Here is a 16,882-nt window from a genome sequence, read left to right as displayed (position 1 = left end):
ATAACAATGAGATGTTATTCAGTGTATGGTTAAATCATGCTGCCTATTGGAAAACAAAAGGACAACTGATGCTTTTACATATGGGAAGTAAGTATGCCATTGAAGTAGTCACTATTAAACTGTTCATCAGTTTTCAGTTCTCCTTTACTTCCAGGCATCCACTCTATTGGAAGTTAGGTCGGGCTAAGACAGGAAAGTTCCCTGGACCCCTTCACAGGTCTTGCAACAGTTCTGTGTGGTTCACTGACTGACTGCTGCACTCAAACCCCTTGCAGGACAGGGAGCATGGAGGCGAGGGGGTGCCAGGCTGGGTTGAGTGCTTTTGGGCTCCAGCTACATAGTGGCATCTAGGGGTGTGTTACAATTAATGCTCTTTTAGTAGTTGCCATCCACAGATAGCTAAGTGTTAACCAGCTCAGTGGAGAGTCAGGATGACAGCCTTTTATACCCTGCCCTCTTGGTACCTGCGTTCTTGTATTCAGGAGAAATCAGGTCACACGGACTTGAAGGATGGTGAATGCAGAGGTTTTATTGAATGATGGAACTGGCTCTTAGCAGGATGGGGAGCTGGAAAAGAGATGGATTGGGTAGATAACCTTCACCTGGAGTTCTGCTGTCCCAGGCCAAACTCCTCTCCACCTGTACAGCTGCCTCTTCAACGTTCAGACACTTCTTTTCTCTCCTTCTCTGCCATACTGCTCTGCTCATCTGCCAGTGGAGTTTGGGGTGATTTCAGAAAGAGCAACCTTTGGGTGTGAAAACAGGGTTGTGAAGTTCTCATTTAGGGCCGCAGGCCCAGGCTTGTGGGTGGGGCCTTTGCAGGGGAACCACGCCCTTCTACCCGGTATTTCCCTGCCTTTTGTCCATATCATGGCCATGTGGTTTTTCTACGCCGTTCTTCATCTCCTGGTTTCTCCTGCATAGCTCTAACTATTACAGTGCTAAAACTTCATTTTCCCAGATTTCAGTGTGAGAAAACATGAAGTGGAGCCCCACCAACCCAAAGTGGGCATGTAGCATGAACAAAAAATAAACTTTAAAACCACTAAGATTTAGGCTAGTATAATCTGTCCTTTCCTAACTAATGCTACTCCATTGGAGTAATATTAGGGAAGAGTCCTTGGAGGAGACACAGTGTTCTACACAAAGACATTTGAAGACATTTGTTAGCATGAGCTAACAAGGAAACTAAAAGCTTGTTTCATTCTAGAACACCATCCATTGTACGACCTAGCATTGACTTAGTAATAGCTTTGGGGAAGAATAAAAGATCTGCATTAAAAGCACACAGAACTCTTTTTAATAAAATGATAATAGCATGCATTTATCCAGAAAAGTATAATCTCTTTTATTATCTCAAAGTCCAAATCCAAGCCTTTTTGACATTGAATCACAAAAGTCTTTTAAATCACTTCGGTAATTCAGTATCGATACATAGCTTCAAAGTAACGTGACCTTTTTCAGAACCAGTGTGTGTTATTATGATTTAATGAACATTGCACTTTTAGGACTCCAGATAATTTTGAGGAATATCAAAGAATGCTAGGAATTCATCTGAATTTTCATTAATTGTATCATTTTCTGCTTACTTGGGTTAGGGATCACTAGATATTAAGTAATTCTCTTGAAAGCCTCCAACTTTTGATAGGTAGCTATTTAGCACCATCACAACGCATGAATCATTTTCATTAATCTTTCATAGGTTTACTAATTATTTGGCCTATTCTGAGACATTTCATAATTTCTACTGCTTTTAATTGCATTTTCTGAGAGAGGCAAGGAATTTATTTCCTTGAGCATCAGTGACAACTCAAAATACAGTTTTTACTTTAATACCTCTTCCCAGCTTTGGTCCTATAAAGCACTGAGTATTTTTTTTTTTACCAGAGAATATGGATGTGATATTATTTCTTCATTTATTTAGTATATTTACATTTTTATTTCATATTTTTCCATACTCATTTATCTTCACAAAACCTTTTTAAAATTTTCATACTGCAATGTAGTACAACCTTTATAAATGTTTTACAAGTGACAGCTATCCAAATACATTGTAATTCATCCATATATTATGTTACCAAAGATAATATTTGAAGTTGATATCAGATGAACAATGATCTCCTACGCATGGCTAAATTTATGTTCACAAAATCTATGAAAACTCTGTCCCAACTTGCTCCTCTTCCTAACAGCTGGACAGTTACATTTAACAGTAATCATAAGACAGTACCCTATTTTAAAATGCTAACATGTGAAAAAATTGATTTGGAATGCAAGGACTTTGGTATTGAAAAGTGATTTAATACATAAATAGCACTGAAGCTGTACAATTTAATAAAAATTTAAGTGTAATTATAAATATACACAATATGTTCATTATGTGATATGTAACTAATGTACCTATTAAATATAGTCATAAGTTTATACATCACAAATGATAAACCACACTCTCAGCTTTCTCCTAGGAATTTGTGAGCCCTTTAGTCAGAAGTGACTAAGAAAATGCTTTCATCTTTGTCTATACAGACTAGCATTTAAAGCATTAGGATATTTTGTGATCATCACCTCTGATCCACACTGTTCAACTCCGCATCAACTTTATTGGGTTGATTACTTCTTAAAGTTACTCTGAGAAAATCCTCATTCTTGACAGTATTTATAAAAATGTTGGTTTTTCTATAACAAATGTTCTCTAGAAAAAATGCTAAATCTTGTTAGTCCTGGGTATGACTTTTCTATTTTCCCTCTAATCTTTCTGTATCTTTGAGATATTTGGCAGTGGTTAAAGCAGATATTTTTGTCATTGTGGTTGTCTTATTGTTTTCCGGGTGTTAAGTTAGTATTATGGAAAGAATCTCTGTATTCAGGAGCCTTAGATATTGTAATACTTTCTACCATGCCATTCAACATTTCCCTTCACCCTCACAGTTCTGAATTTTATTATTTCATTTTTTCACATTCTTTATATGTAAATGGCAATATTGCAACACAAACAGACTACCATAGAAGAAAAGAGAATTATCAGAGAATTAATTAATATGAATATGATAAAATCTAGCATGGTTATTTTAGGTCAATCTTTATCTAGATTCAGATATTCTAAAAATTAGACCAAAAGTCATTTCAGAAAGTTAAATTATTTCCATTTTAATATTTTACCATCTTTTCTGTAATCTACCTGTAAAATACAAGCTATTTTGAAGGAAATAATATGATTGCTCACTGATGTACAATAAGAAAACAAATTTTTGTACATTAAAAGATCTAGTGAGGTGAAGAATAATAATTATCAATATAATACTTTGGGCATTATTACACTCCTGGTGAGTATTTCTGGCAAGTATTCAAGAGGACTTTATAGTACTTTTTCATTTATTCATTTTTGGTGGACTCAGATTCTTGAAGAAGAATAATTTTGAGCTCAGGGAATAATCAAGTGATTACAAAAAACATTGTCTCTAAATTGTTACTGTGAGCATGGCTGTTTATGTAACATTAACATCTTGGTTTGTGCCAAAAAGAGTTGTAATGTTAAAAAAAAAAAAAAAAGATATGTAACTGGCAAACAACCAACTCCTTCCCCAAATCTTTATAAACAGAAAGGTTTTGTATTACTACTGAGATCTTAGAAAAATCTCTGCTGGAGAATTCTAAATAAATGTCTGATGTTTAATCAGCTTTGCTCTTGAGTTTCTTAATGGCAGGCCATAGACTGAGCACAGGTGGATGTTGTTTTTGGAAAGCTAATGTGAGCTATTGGAAGACTAATTCGCACTAGGAACATGTGTTAACCAAAAATTCCTTAATGAAGACTGTCCTATTAATAGTCCCAGGAGGACTTTAGCTCATTGATTGCAAGCTTCAGTGCATTAGCAAACACTAGGGGGGAAGGCTGAAAAAGCTTTCATGCTGATTTTTAAACTAACATTGTTAGAGTCTAATTTTCACCTTTATCAGTTCACATGGTGAGACTCCAACCCTGTACTTTTTAAGTTAGGAGATAATTTATGGAAAACTATCTAATTAAATTCAATTTAATCCAAGTTGCATATTTTAGGGTCTGTGGTACAAATCGATCTATTCATTTATAAATTAGGGACTTCCTGTTCTAATCTCTTTTCTATTCTCCATCTCTTTCATTTCTTTTTGGCTGCTTCAATAAAATACCGCACATTGTCTCACCAATTAAGGAACTGTTTTGCATCAAAGGACACTTTACTACATTTTGATTCTTTGAGGAAGAGTGCAGAAATTACTTGAGGTGATTGAGTACTGCTACTACTACTACTAATAATAATGCATTTGCAAGACACAGGACTGATTTTGATTCATTTTGCTGAACTTGCCACTCTAAATGACATGGTTGCATAGGATGAGAACCTATGGAATCTAGTCAGTCACCGATTTTGTACATTGCCTAATAAATCCAAGAGCAGCCCCCATATATAACAGCAAACTCTTTTACTTTTGTTCCAGCATTTTTCTTCTTTTCTTTCAGAGTCACAACTTTTTAAAGTATGGTAGGGCCTGGCTCTGGTGCTGCTGGTAGGTTGTCCAATGGAAATAGGACAGAGTAAGTAGTCATTTCAGAATTAATATCTAAACCAGATGGTAAGCAGGATCATTTAAATGCAGCTCTTCCAAAAATAATCCCTTCATGTTCATGCTAAATGTGTTCTCGCAAATGTAGGGCCCCTGGCTACATTAATATGAATTTCTTGGAAGTGAAATATTTGGGGCATTTTACAATTTTATTTCTGATAAAATTGCCTTTTATTTGTTATCTTTAAATGTCTTTCAGGTTTGTATTAATAATTTGTATTATTATTATAATATACATAAATAATATGCATTATTTGTAATAACCATTCGTCCATGTATGTTTTTCCAAATATATTTTGAGAGTCTCATATGCCCAGACTGGCAATGTACTGGGGTTATAATGATTAACAAGACATAGTCCTTTGTCTCAGGAGTTTAATTTTCTCCAATATGATTTTTACTTTCCTTTGAAACTTTAAAGAAATTATACAGCACCTTTGAGTATCTTCAGTTTTTATCTCTTATACCTAGATAGACTCAGAAAGAAGTCTTTACTTAGTTTTAAAGGGAGCAAAAGATAGAATACATTGTTTCTACATTAAAACATTTATTTTAATTCCTTCGTAATGTTTTCAACACAAATTAATGTGCTAAGTGGATAATTATGTGCCTGGGACATTTTCTAGTTGAAGAGAAATAGAGATTTTCCCAAACAATATGTGTCTGAACAACTTGTATTACCCATTTGTATTCTTATTTAAGATGATGGCATACAACTATATATAATATCTATTATATATAATGTTAATATAATAGAATGTTACATATGGTTAGCAAAAGTGTCTGACCACTTACCCATCGAAGATTTAAGATTTGAGATTTTATTTTCCGAGCATTGTTTAATCTTATCTATTACCCATAGTCAAACCACTGGCATTTCTGTCCCCTTGGAAGAAAACTATTGAGGTGTCATGTCATTTTGGACCTGAAAGGAATCTGCCACATTATTCAGCTCCCTAATATATTAGGTTGGGAAACAGAAGCCAGAGGGATGACATGGTGTGAGTAATGCTGCTGTTTGTAATACGGGGGAAGAGTTACTAGGACTAGAAAGAGGTAGAGCTGACTTCAAGACTCTGCTCTTAAATATGTAAAGCTTCCATTCTTTGGGCTTGCAATAAATCCCTTTTCTCTGTTGCTTTTGTTACCTGTTAAAGTAACAACAAAACAATTATTATAAAAAAACAGAATGAAAGTATATTTGTTTCCTATTTTGTTAACTTGTTTCCGTGATGGACTTGCAAAATGGGTGTTTATAAACTATACTACATCCTACACAGATTTAGGTTACTGTGGTTGTTTAGCAACAGGGTGGGACTATATAGTTTACATATAATTCAACTACATTCTGGGCAAACATTATTGCTATGACATATTATAGGATCATGAAACAGCACTTCTATGAATGATATTTTGTTAAAAAATCTTTTTGCAAGTTTGGAATTTCCTGATTCTTGATTACTTTTGGCATGTAGCTGAAAAGGGTTTGTCACTATCAGTCGTGCTTATGGGGAAAAGAGACAAAAGGGCATGTTTGTGGTGTTCCACTGAGTTTGTGTGAGATGGCGCAGCCTGCAACTATATCATTGTTTGATCAAATATTTTAATTTTTACTTCAACAACTATTTTCCCTTTGCATCTTTTGTTGTCATGTATAATATTATGATATGAGAATTAAAAAACATTACCGTTACTCACAGTTTCATTTCTCCTTAAGCATTATAGATGATGATGGATTATCGCATACATTTATTGGGGCCAGGGGTGACTTCTTCATGAATGGGAAAGCCGGATAAGGGGTGAGACTGTCAAAGACAGTCAAAGTCACCAAGGTGTGTAGCCTCTTGCTCTAGTCATTGTATACTGGAAATGACATCCTGGAGGAGGTTCCAAGGTCAGAAATAGAAAAGTGAGCCCGAGACAGTGAAACGGGATGCTTCCCTGATCCCCCACATAGGACTTGCAACAGGCATGTGGCTCCTCTTGTTTAGCTGTCATGCACACTCAAACCCCTTACAGGAGGGGAGCACGCAGATGAGACCCTGGGGTCCACCCCACAGCAACGTCCAGGAGTGGGTATCTGCAACTCCCAAAGCCCAAATGGGCATGTGATACAGTGTGCTCTTTTAGCCTTGCTGTCCACAGACAGCTTAAGTGTTAACCAGCCCCATGCCCTCTTGGTACCCAGGTCCTTGTCCGGCTTCCAGGAAGAATCAGGTTCCATATAGACTTGAAGGATGAATGCGCGAGTTTTATTGAATGGTAGAGGTGGCTCTCACCAGGATGGATAGGAAGCTGGAAGGAGGATGGAGTGGGAATATGCTCTTCCCTGGAGTTTGGCTGTCTCCTCTCTAGTTGTCTCCAGCTGAACTCCTCTTGATATTCAGATGCTCCTTCTCTTCTCTCTGCCACGCCGTTTGGCCATTCTTCTGCACTTCAGTTTGTCTCCTTCTCGTCTGCTTCTGGAGCCTGTGGTCTGAAGTTTTTATGGGTACAAGGTAGGGTGGTGTGGCAGGCCCAAAGGCAATTTTTGGGAACAAAAACAGGAATACCTGTTCCCATTTAGGGCTGTGGATTTCCAGGCTTGACGGTGGGGCCTTTGCCGGGGAACTACCCTCTTCTACCCAGTATTTCTCTGTCTCCTGTCCATATCAACAGGTCATCAGTCAAGGACACAAAATGAAAAACCAGACTTGAGTTACTGAGTCAAAGTAAAGAGGTGGCAGGAAAGTCAGGAATATGAAGCAAAATAGAAATAATGACATGGTCAGTGGTAAACCTTAGGGTGCATCAGAATCACCTGGGAGGCTTATTAATATATATAGTGCTTGGCTCCATGCCCAGCATTTCTGCTTCGGTAGGTCTGGAGTAGGTCCTGAGAATTTGCATTCCTAACAGGCTCCTAGGTGATGTTAATGATGATGCTCTGGGGACCACACGTAGCAAACCATTGGTCTAGATGGATTTCAGGGATAAGTAATAGTGCCTACAGTGACTTTCATGAGCTCCTGGGATACTTGGTTGGGTGAACTGAGTTTCCTGAACAATTAGGAATAAAATAGACAATTATATAAAATTTTGGCTTTTAAAAATTTTAATTGGCTTTTTTTTTAAGTCAAAGGCACAGCTCAGAGTTTATGAGGATGTGAACCTCTTTCTGCATCAAAATACAAAATAAAACTATATTCTTATTATATAAACATACATAAAAATTATTTCCTCTCTGTGAAAAGTGATTTTTTTCCTATTTTTGTACTTTAACAGCTAATACAGTGCTCTGGTTAAGCATGTGTGCTCTGAAAGTAGTAGACTGCTTAAGGTCACATCTTGATTCCACCACAAGCTTTGTGCCTGAGGTCACAAGTTTCTTAAATTTTCAGAACTTCCTTTGTAAAGTGGGGATAATACCAATGGCATAGGGTTGTTGTGAGGATTAAATGAAGTAATGGCTTTAAACCACTTATCGGAGTACCTGGCAATACTAATTGCTCCAGAAATGTTAGCTGTTATTATCATAGTAAATGCCTTTGTTTAGGAGTATGACTTTGTATATAATACTTTGGTACTTATTTCACGTTTAACCTGATAGGTTGTTATTTGTATCTATAATTCATTATAACTCTTCTGCTAAGAATAGCCCTGAGTTGGCATGAAGTTAAATTATATGTAAACAGTGTGACTTAGAAGTACATTACAGATAGCAAAGAATCTAAAATTGCCTCAAGCAAATTTCACACTAAAAAGAATGAACACTTTCTATAGCATAGTGGTTAGAAGCATCTACTCTGGAACCCGATTGTCTGGTTTATATTCTGACTCTACCTTTCACTAGCTCTGTGACCTTGAACAAGTTACTAGACCTCACTCTTCCGCAGAATCTTCATCTGTCAAATGGTGGTAATGAGTTGGGCACAGTGGCTCACGCCTGTAATCCCAGTGAGGCCAAGGCAGGCAGATCACTTGAGGTCAGGCATTTGAGACCAGTCTGGCCAACATGGTGAAACCCTGTCTCTACTAGAAATACAAAAATTAGCTGAGCATAGTGGTGCATGCCTATAATCCCAGCTACTTGGGAGGCTGAGGCAGGAGACTTGCTTGAACCTGGGAGTCAGAGGTTGCAGTGTACCGAGACCACACCACTGCACTCCAGCCTGGGTGGGATAATGAGACACCATTTCAAAAAAAAAAAAAAAAAATGCTGGTAATAATACTTATCTCAAAGTGGTTATAAATATATGTGAACATGCATACACACACAAGAGATCATCTATATAAAGTGATTAGACCCTACAAATGAAGTATGCAAATTGCTTAGAACAATGCCAGGAACAAAATAAGCATAATTAGCAGTGTTTGCTGTTGTTCATATTTTGTTCAGGTGTATTTTTTGGCAGAATTTTTTGGAAAAATAAATCTGAAATATTGTTATTTTTCCCCTATAGTTCAATATACTGCAGCATAGGTCTGTGACAAATTTGCAAAACTGAAAATGAATATAGTCATCCCTCAGTATTAATGAGGAATTGGTTCCAGAACCCCTTCCCACTCCACATACCGCAAGGATACCAAACCCCTTATATAAAATGATGTACTATTTGCATGTAACCCATGCACATCCTCTTCTGTATTTTAAAATCACCTCTAGAAACAATGTAAATGCTGTGTAAACAGTTGTTACACTGTATTGTTTAGGGAATAATGCCAAGAAAATAGTCTGTACATGTTCAGCATGGACACAAGCATCCTGTTTTTATATTTTCAATTTGATGTTTATGAATCCATGAATGTGGAACCCATGGATATGGAGGGCTGACTGTACTGTCTTAATCAAACTACATAAGAAGGAAAGCCCCTCTCCCCACCCCTTCTACAGGTTCATAAAAATGTAATTGGCATTCATTTATAACCAGAGTTAATACCTTTAAGACAGTGTAGACTTTAATGATGTTTTAGGGAAAAAAAAGAGTCCCCTTTTATACTTAGAAAATTTCTAAAAGTGTACTTTGAAAGGATATCATTGACTTTGTTATTGCCAAGTTCTGTGGTCTTTTCTCCGTCTTGTTGTCCCCTGGTCTTGGTTTTCATGTGACTTTATTGACCACTGTGTCCTTGAAATTGTCCCTTTTCTGGGCAGCCTGACTTACACACAGCTTCCTTCCCAACCATTACTCCAGGTGGGCACTTCTGTCATCTGCCACTCCTAGGGCATGTGTGCCAGCACCAAGCTTCACCTTCCCTTCTCAGGACACTTTTTCAGAGGGATCACTGATTCCCAAGGCCTCCTCTCTCCTCTCCAAGCTGAGGCCTTGTGTCTGATCTGTTCTCCCAGCTAGCTCTGTAACCCCAAAGCCTGCTAAGTTTCCACTTGAATTACTCATCACCACTTCAAAACCAAACTTACATTCCTCTAAAAATGTTTCCCCTGGCAGCATCCCTGAGTATCAATAATACCACACTCAGCCCAGGCTCTAGGCTTAGCATGCTGCTGCTGTGTCTTACCCATACTTTTACATTCCTTTCTATTTTTCCCCCAAAGTGGCATCACTCCCACCTGCCCTTCTAGAATAGGACCTTGTTACCCTCACCTCTAGTTCCTAGGAGACTTTGATGCTGCAGTACTGTATCACCAACAGGCTAATCTTCCTTTTAACAAACTATTCACCCACACCAGGTCTGTGCTGTTTGTTCCCATATCAAGTGGAGATGTTTCTGTCTGGCTTTCAAATCTTTCCATAGTTCCTTTAAAGCTTGTAGCCCTCTTATGTCTCACTTGGGGCTACCTGGACTCTGCTCTGGGCAGGCCTCTTGCAAGGATCATATGAACACATTCTCCACATTAGCCCTTGCCACTCACCTGGACTTTGAACAACCACAGCATTTACACTCAGCACTTAATATTCCCTTTCGCCTGTTTACATTTGTGCAGTATGCATCAACTTTGTTTTCCAAGTGTACGAAGACAAGAACCGTTTCTTAAACATTTTAAATTATACCCAAATTTAACATAGCATCTGGAACTGTGAAGAAAGAATATATAATACCCATGAAAGAGACCAAAGAGAAAACATGCTGTTCAATTCCGTTATACAAATGAGGACTCTGAATACCTGAGATAGAAAGTTTAAAAATTAGTAGTTTTATATTTAGACTCATGGTTACCTTCTATTCATGGCAAATGATGGCTGCTTGCCATTTATATTATTGACATAAAGTTTTATTTTAGAATAAATTTGCTTTTGATTAAAATATTAATTTAGAGAGAGACTAATAAGTAATAGCTCTAGAGGTACAAAAATATGGCAAAACTTGTGAGGGTAATACTCAAGTGATAGAAATCTTGAAAATACTATAATACAATATGGTTAATCTGTGCCTAATATATAATTGTTGACTGACTAATAGCTCAAATCAGTCAACCTAGAAAACAGTGTTCAGACCTGTGTTAGTCGTTTTTCACACTGTTATAAAGAACTACCAGAGACTGGGTAATTTATAAGAACAGAGGTTTCATTGACTCACAGTTCCATATGGCATAGGAGCCCTTGGGAAACTTACAATCACAGCAAAAAGTGAAGGGGGAGCAAGGCACCTTTTACATGGCCGCAGGGGGCAGGGGTTGCAGGGAACCGCCACACTTTTAAGCCATCAGATTTCATGAGAATTCACTCATTATCACGAGAACAGCCTGGGGGAACCACCCCATGATCCAGTCATCTCCCACCAGGTCCCTCCCCTGACATGTGAGAATTACAATTAGAGATGAGATTTGGGTGGGGACACAGAGCCAAACCATATGAAGAGCCATTGCCTAAAAGCCCCTTAGCAGACACCAGTTTTCACAGCTGAACTTTTATCAAGGGAAGAGAAAAGACTCAATGAGCAGAAATGATTTTCGGCTCCTAGGAAGTTGTCTGCTTGCTGTGCTTGTTGGAAGTGCTGCCATGACTGCAGGCCACTGCCTTCATCTGGAGGCAGGGAGTGGGGACATCCCTCAACTACCCGTTGCTTTTCCTACAACTCTCTCCCACACAAAGTCTAGCTTGAACAAGCTGCAACACATTAACATTAAATGAGTCCCCAAAAAGTTTAAATTCCCATATGCAAAATCACTTGCAAAAGAGACTTTTATACTTCACATGCCAATTCTTATCCTCTTTGTCTTATTTTTGGAAGCTCTAACAGCCACCCTCAGAAACCCTACCTTACAGTGGTTTCCACCAGCAAGCATAGCTTCCCTGACCAGGCTCACTGAATTATAGTCCCTCAAAGTAAACTCTCTGCAGGAGAACATAAATAGACTGTGGCTGGAGGTCTGTTTATGGTGGGGCCTAAAAAGCCAAAATCCGAAATGCAACGAACTCTGAATATTGAGAGAGATGAAAAGGGGATCCACTGCATGATGCAATTCTGATGAAAACTACCCAGAGTTAGGCCAAATTTCACAGGTTAAAATTACAAGCACCACAATATGGTACTCACTTCAGACATCAACTGCAAGTTTGGGGGACCCCAGCTCACTTGCACTTCTGACCATTTGGGTATAAATTTGGGAGTCCCTATAAGCCCCAGGTTTGATATTTGCTAGAACAGCTCACAGAACTCAGAAAAGCACTATACTTACAATTAAAGTCCTCCTATAAAGGATATAAATTAGGACCAGCCAAATAAAGAAGCACATAGGGTAAGGTCTGAGAGGGTCTCAAGCATGAAACTTCTGTGTCCTCAGGACACATCAGCCTCCTGGTACATCAATGTGTATCCCCATCTAGGAAACTTACCCAAGTCTTGGTGTCTAGAGTTTTCATTGGAGTTTCATTATGCAGTCATGATTGATGGAATTATTATCAACATAAGTGGACTCAATCTTCAATCCGTCTTTCATCCCCAGAGGCTGGGAGAGAGATCAGGTTAAATGTCATAATGGCTCCAAGCCCTAACCCTTAATCACATGGTTGGTCCATCTGGCATGGCTAACCCCCATCCTGAAGCTATCTGCGGGCCCACAGTGAGTCACTTCATTAGCATAAATTCAGACGTGGTCCTAGGGGCCACATCATGGATAACAAAAATATTTCTATCATGTGAGAAATTTCAAGGGTTTGGAAACTCTCTTCCAAGAACCCAGAACAAAAACCAGATAAATTATTTTTATCTGGCTAACGACGTAGAGAAAATACAATAAGAATTGGACCTATTTTAAGTCTTAGAAAACCCAAGACACAAAATTATTATTTTTGGTGGTAGAAGGAAGAACTATTTGAAATTATTTGCTGATTTTAATCCATACTAAAAGAACTGTAGTTCTGAGATTGTTGTTAGTCTTTGCTTGTCCAGAATGATATTAAGAGAGCACCCAAAGTACAAAGTTGTACATCAAGGGTGGATTTGTGAAGAATTCAGGGAGGTGGGGGATACTAGAAGAAAGATGTGTTGTTGGTTTAACCAGAAGGTTACCCATCGAAAAATATCATTTGAATATAAAATAAAGGGTCATTAAACATCACTGGAGTCTTTTCTTTTGTTTTTCATTCATTCATTCACTTAGCAGTCTTTATTGAGTATCTCAGATGCTAGTCACTGGACATAGATTGCTATACCATCGGTGTAAGAAAAAAAGTTCATTTATTTGCATTTCATGGAAAAGGAGAAGGATGAACTATTTGAAATTATCTGGTGATTTTTTTTTTTTTTTAAGATGGAATCTCACTCTGTTGTCAGGCTGGAGTGCAGTGGCACGATCTCAGCTCACTGCAACCTCTGCCTCCCGGGTTCAAGCGATTTTCCTGCCTCAGCCTCCCAAGTAGCTGGTATTACAGCCAGGTGCCAACACACCCAGCTAATTTTTGCATTTTTAATAGAGATGGGATTTCACCATTTTGGCCAGGATAGTCCGAAACTCCTGTCCTCATGATCCACCTGCCTCAGCCTCCCAAAGTGCTGAGATTACAGGCGTGAGCCACCACATCCAGCCTATTTGCTGATTTTAATTGCAATCTAAATGAACCTGAATTCTGAGATGGTTGTTAGTTTTTGCTTGTCAAGAATGATGTTAAGAAACCCTACCCTCCGAGTATAAGGTATTAGGCATCAAGTCTATATTTGTGAGGAATTTGGGGAGGTAAAGAATAATAGAAGAAAGATACGTTGTTTGTTTAACCAGAGGCTACCATTTAGACTTAATGTTTCAAGCAAAATTAAGAAGTGTTTTGAAATATGACGTGTTGTAAACTGTTCTCTTTTTTTTACTTTCCTGTAATTGGAGCAACATACTAATTTCTACAAGTTGTGACTACTAACAGAGAGCAATCACCTCACAGACTTGTACCGAAGAGATGAGACCATCCAGGTGAAAGGAAACGGCTTCGTGCAGAGTCCTCGGTTCCCAAACAGCTACCCCAGGAACCTGCTCCTGACATGGCGGCTCCACTCTCAGGAGAATACAAGGATACAGCTAGTGTTTGACAATCAGTTTGGATTAGAGGAAGCAGAAAATGATATCTGTAGGTAAGTCAGAAAAAAATTTTTAGGGTACTATTTCAAGGTGAAAAAAAAAGATGAATTTAAAACATCGCATCAAACTTTCCTTTTGAGCCTTTTAAACAGACCCAACATGTGTCACTCCTTTTTCAAAAAGCCTTTATGTCAACCCTAACAGACAAGATAGCACAGACTGCTGAGGCAGAGGGCCAAATAACCTGGCAGGACTCACAGAAACTCACTTGTGCAACTGTCAGGACTGTGTGACCTCCAAAGAAGGGTGAAACCTGGAGGTCCTCTCCTTTTCCAGGCACAGAACGGCATTTGTGCACAGGTATCCAGCATCCCATGTTACCGGCAACTGCATCATGTGACTCTGGTCAAAGCCTGCCATGCACTTAGGCAACATAAACCCCCGCCCAGCTCCGGCTGACCCAGGCCTTCCTAACCATAATGAATTACACCAGAACTGGGAGATGATGGTTGGGGAACCTATCAGGGCCTGACCCCAAATTCATATTGTGAAGGCCTCAGATACGGGTGGAGAGGAAGAGAAAGCCCATCCCAGATTCCTTGTGTTCCTCAGAAGGGTCTGTTTCTTGCAGCTTCTGGGTCACAAGTAGAAGATGAAAGCTGTGTCCGATAATCTTCTCCCTTCTTAGCTTCGTTATCAAAGAAAGCCTGGGCTGTTGTTCTTTGAATGTCCGCTCACAACATTTTACTCACTTAATTAGCATGTATAAGACTTGAGGAAGATTTTTTTTCTTTTTTTGTACTTTACTGCACACACTTGTTCTGCATTGCCAATGAACTACTGAACTGGTAAATCCTTTCAGCAGGTTTATTTTCCTTTGAATAATAAAAAGAGGTGCCTCAAATTTGGTTGTCCTCTGTTGCATGTTTATTATGCTGACAGCTTTTATTATGTTGCTGTTTTGCTGAGAATAACAGCAGTGACTATTACTTTCTAGGACCATAGAGGGTAATGTATGCCAGAAAGCAGAGATGAATACATTAAGGAAGAGCCAGTTAATATTTACAAAGAGAATAAACTAATGCTGATCTTCTGTCTTTTCAACCTTGAAAAAACAGAACTAATATTCTGTGCCTAAAAAATCATGGGGAAAAAAAAACGCTATTAAAAGATTATTAAAGGTGATGACTTGGAGGGTACCATGATCTGTTTCTGCCCGTAGAACGCTTCCAATACCAAATCTGTGAGGTGAGGGTTTTTTCCCACAGTAGTTAATTCTCCAACACCAGCTTGTATTGTCCTGTTCAATTCAGTTCAGACACTACCTGGAATCCCACAAGTTAAGGCTCAGTCCCACGAGACTGCCTCCACGTTCTATGTCAGTTGCAGCTTCCAGGCCTCTCTTACTTCTGATAAACCAGCTATAAATAGGGGTTCCAAAACCCTCTTCTTGGGTTGAATAATTCGCTAGAACAACTCACAAAACTCAAGGAAACAATTTCCTTGCTATTACCAGTTTATTATAGAGAATGCAACTCATGAACAGCCAAATGAAAGAGATACATAGGCAAGATGTATGTAAAGAGTGTCTTCTCTGGGTTTGCAACCTTCCAAACACCTTGATGTATTCACCAGCCTGGAAGGATATTGATGGAAGTTTCATTGTGAAGGCATGATTAATTAAATCGTTGGTGATTGAACTCCATCTCCAGGCCCTCTCCCTCCCCAAACGTCTAGGGGTGGAGCCAAAATTTACAGCTCTCTAATCATGTCTTGTTCTTTCTGGTGACAAGCCTCCATTCTGAAACTATCTAGGGCCTTCCAACAGGTACTTCCAAAAGGCAATGAATTTATTCATTAGGATAAATTATGGTATCATTGGAAGGGGGCTTATTATGGATAACAAAAGATACTCCTCTAACCCCAGCACTCAGAAATTCCAAGAATTTTAGGAGCCTGTGCCAGGAACAAAGACCAAGTATATATATTTCTTATTATCACTATATCATAGAAGGGAAGCCAGGTCTCCACTACTGACCTGGAGTTTTGATCCTAGCAGTGAGCCCTTTTGACATCCTAGCCGTGAAAATAAGGGAGGAAGAGTCAGGATAGTTTCCTTTCTGAACCATTCACCAAATCTAGTTTCTCCTCAGAATTTATGGAAGGAAGTAGAAGAATAGCAAGTAGAAAAGAGGAGAGAAAGACGGGAAAGAAACAGCCCAGAGACCTGTCTCAGAACCCTCTCTAAAAGATAAAACAGCCCTCTCTTGACTTCAGATTCAGAGTTAAAGTTACACTGATGTGTTCTTTAAACAAAAGTGACCTGTGGTGTTATTAAAAGTTTCAAGTATACTCATGCTTTGTGCAGCAAATATGATTTACATGTATTGTATACAAAATGAAATGGAATTGATTTCCTACCATCTGTTCCAAAGCCTCCTTAATGTTTACATTATAATATTTTATTCCTTGAATAATGATACTTTGTTAGCGCTTTTGACCTTCCAAGCACTATACAAACATTAAGTAATTAATTTACCCAGCACCCAAGAGATATGGAGCTGGTAAAATTATATAAGCCTTCTTATTTTATCCATAAGGAAACTGAGGCAATGGACATAAGGGCCTTGTAAATCACCGTTAGAGAAACTTAGTCACAATATCATTATTTTTTACTTTCTTTTTAGATTACCTTGCCCAATCCAGCAGAGCTCTGAGGTGCATGAGTAAGACCAGGAAAGCCATATTGGTTTCTCTATGTATTCAGAAATAATGTTTCTTATGATGATTCCTTCTGATGATTGTGACAGAAAACTGTAATATGGATGG

The 16,882-nt window shown here is 38.5% G+C and overlaps 1 protein-coding gene across 2 annotated transcripts in view; it reads left to right on the top strand.

Moving 5' to 3' along the window:
• The window catches only part of PDGFD (platelet derived growth factor D), a 254,037-nt gene that overhangs the window by 147,159 nt on the left and 89,996 nt on the right, over positions 1-16,882 (top strand). The window contains exon 2 of one of the 2 annotated variants that reach the window (XM_033204478.1): positions 13,920-14,106. In XM_033204478.1, coding sequence (XP_033060369.1) covers positions 13,920-14,106 — 187 coding nt within the window. Of the gene's footprint in view, positions 1-13,901; positions 14,107-16,882 lie in introns of both variants that reach the window. The other variant, XM_033204477.1, reaches the window with a different exon arrangement.

This window comes from Trachypithecus francoisi, unplaced genomic scaffold (genome assembly GCF_009764315.1).
Source record: "Trachypithecus francoisi isolate TF-2019V2 unplaced genomic scaffold, Tfra_2.0 Lachesis_group8, whole genome shotgun sequence".
In the NCBI taxonomy this organism is placed as follows: domain Eukaryota; kingdom Metazoa; phylum Chordata; class Mammalia; order Primates; family Cercopithecidae; genus Trachypithecus; species Trachypithecus francoisi.
Note: the sequence above shows the minus strand (reverse complement) of the source record. Positions and strands in the feature narration are given on the sequence as shown.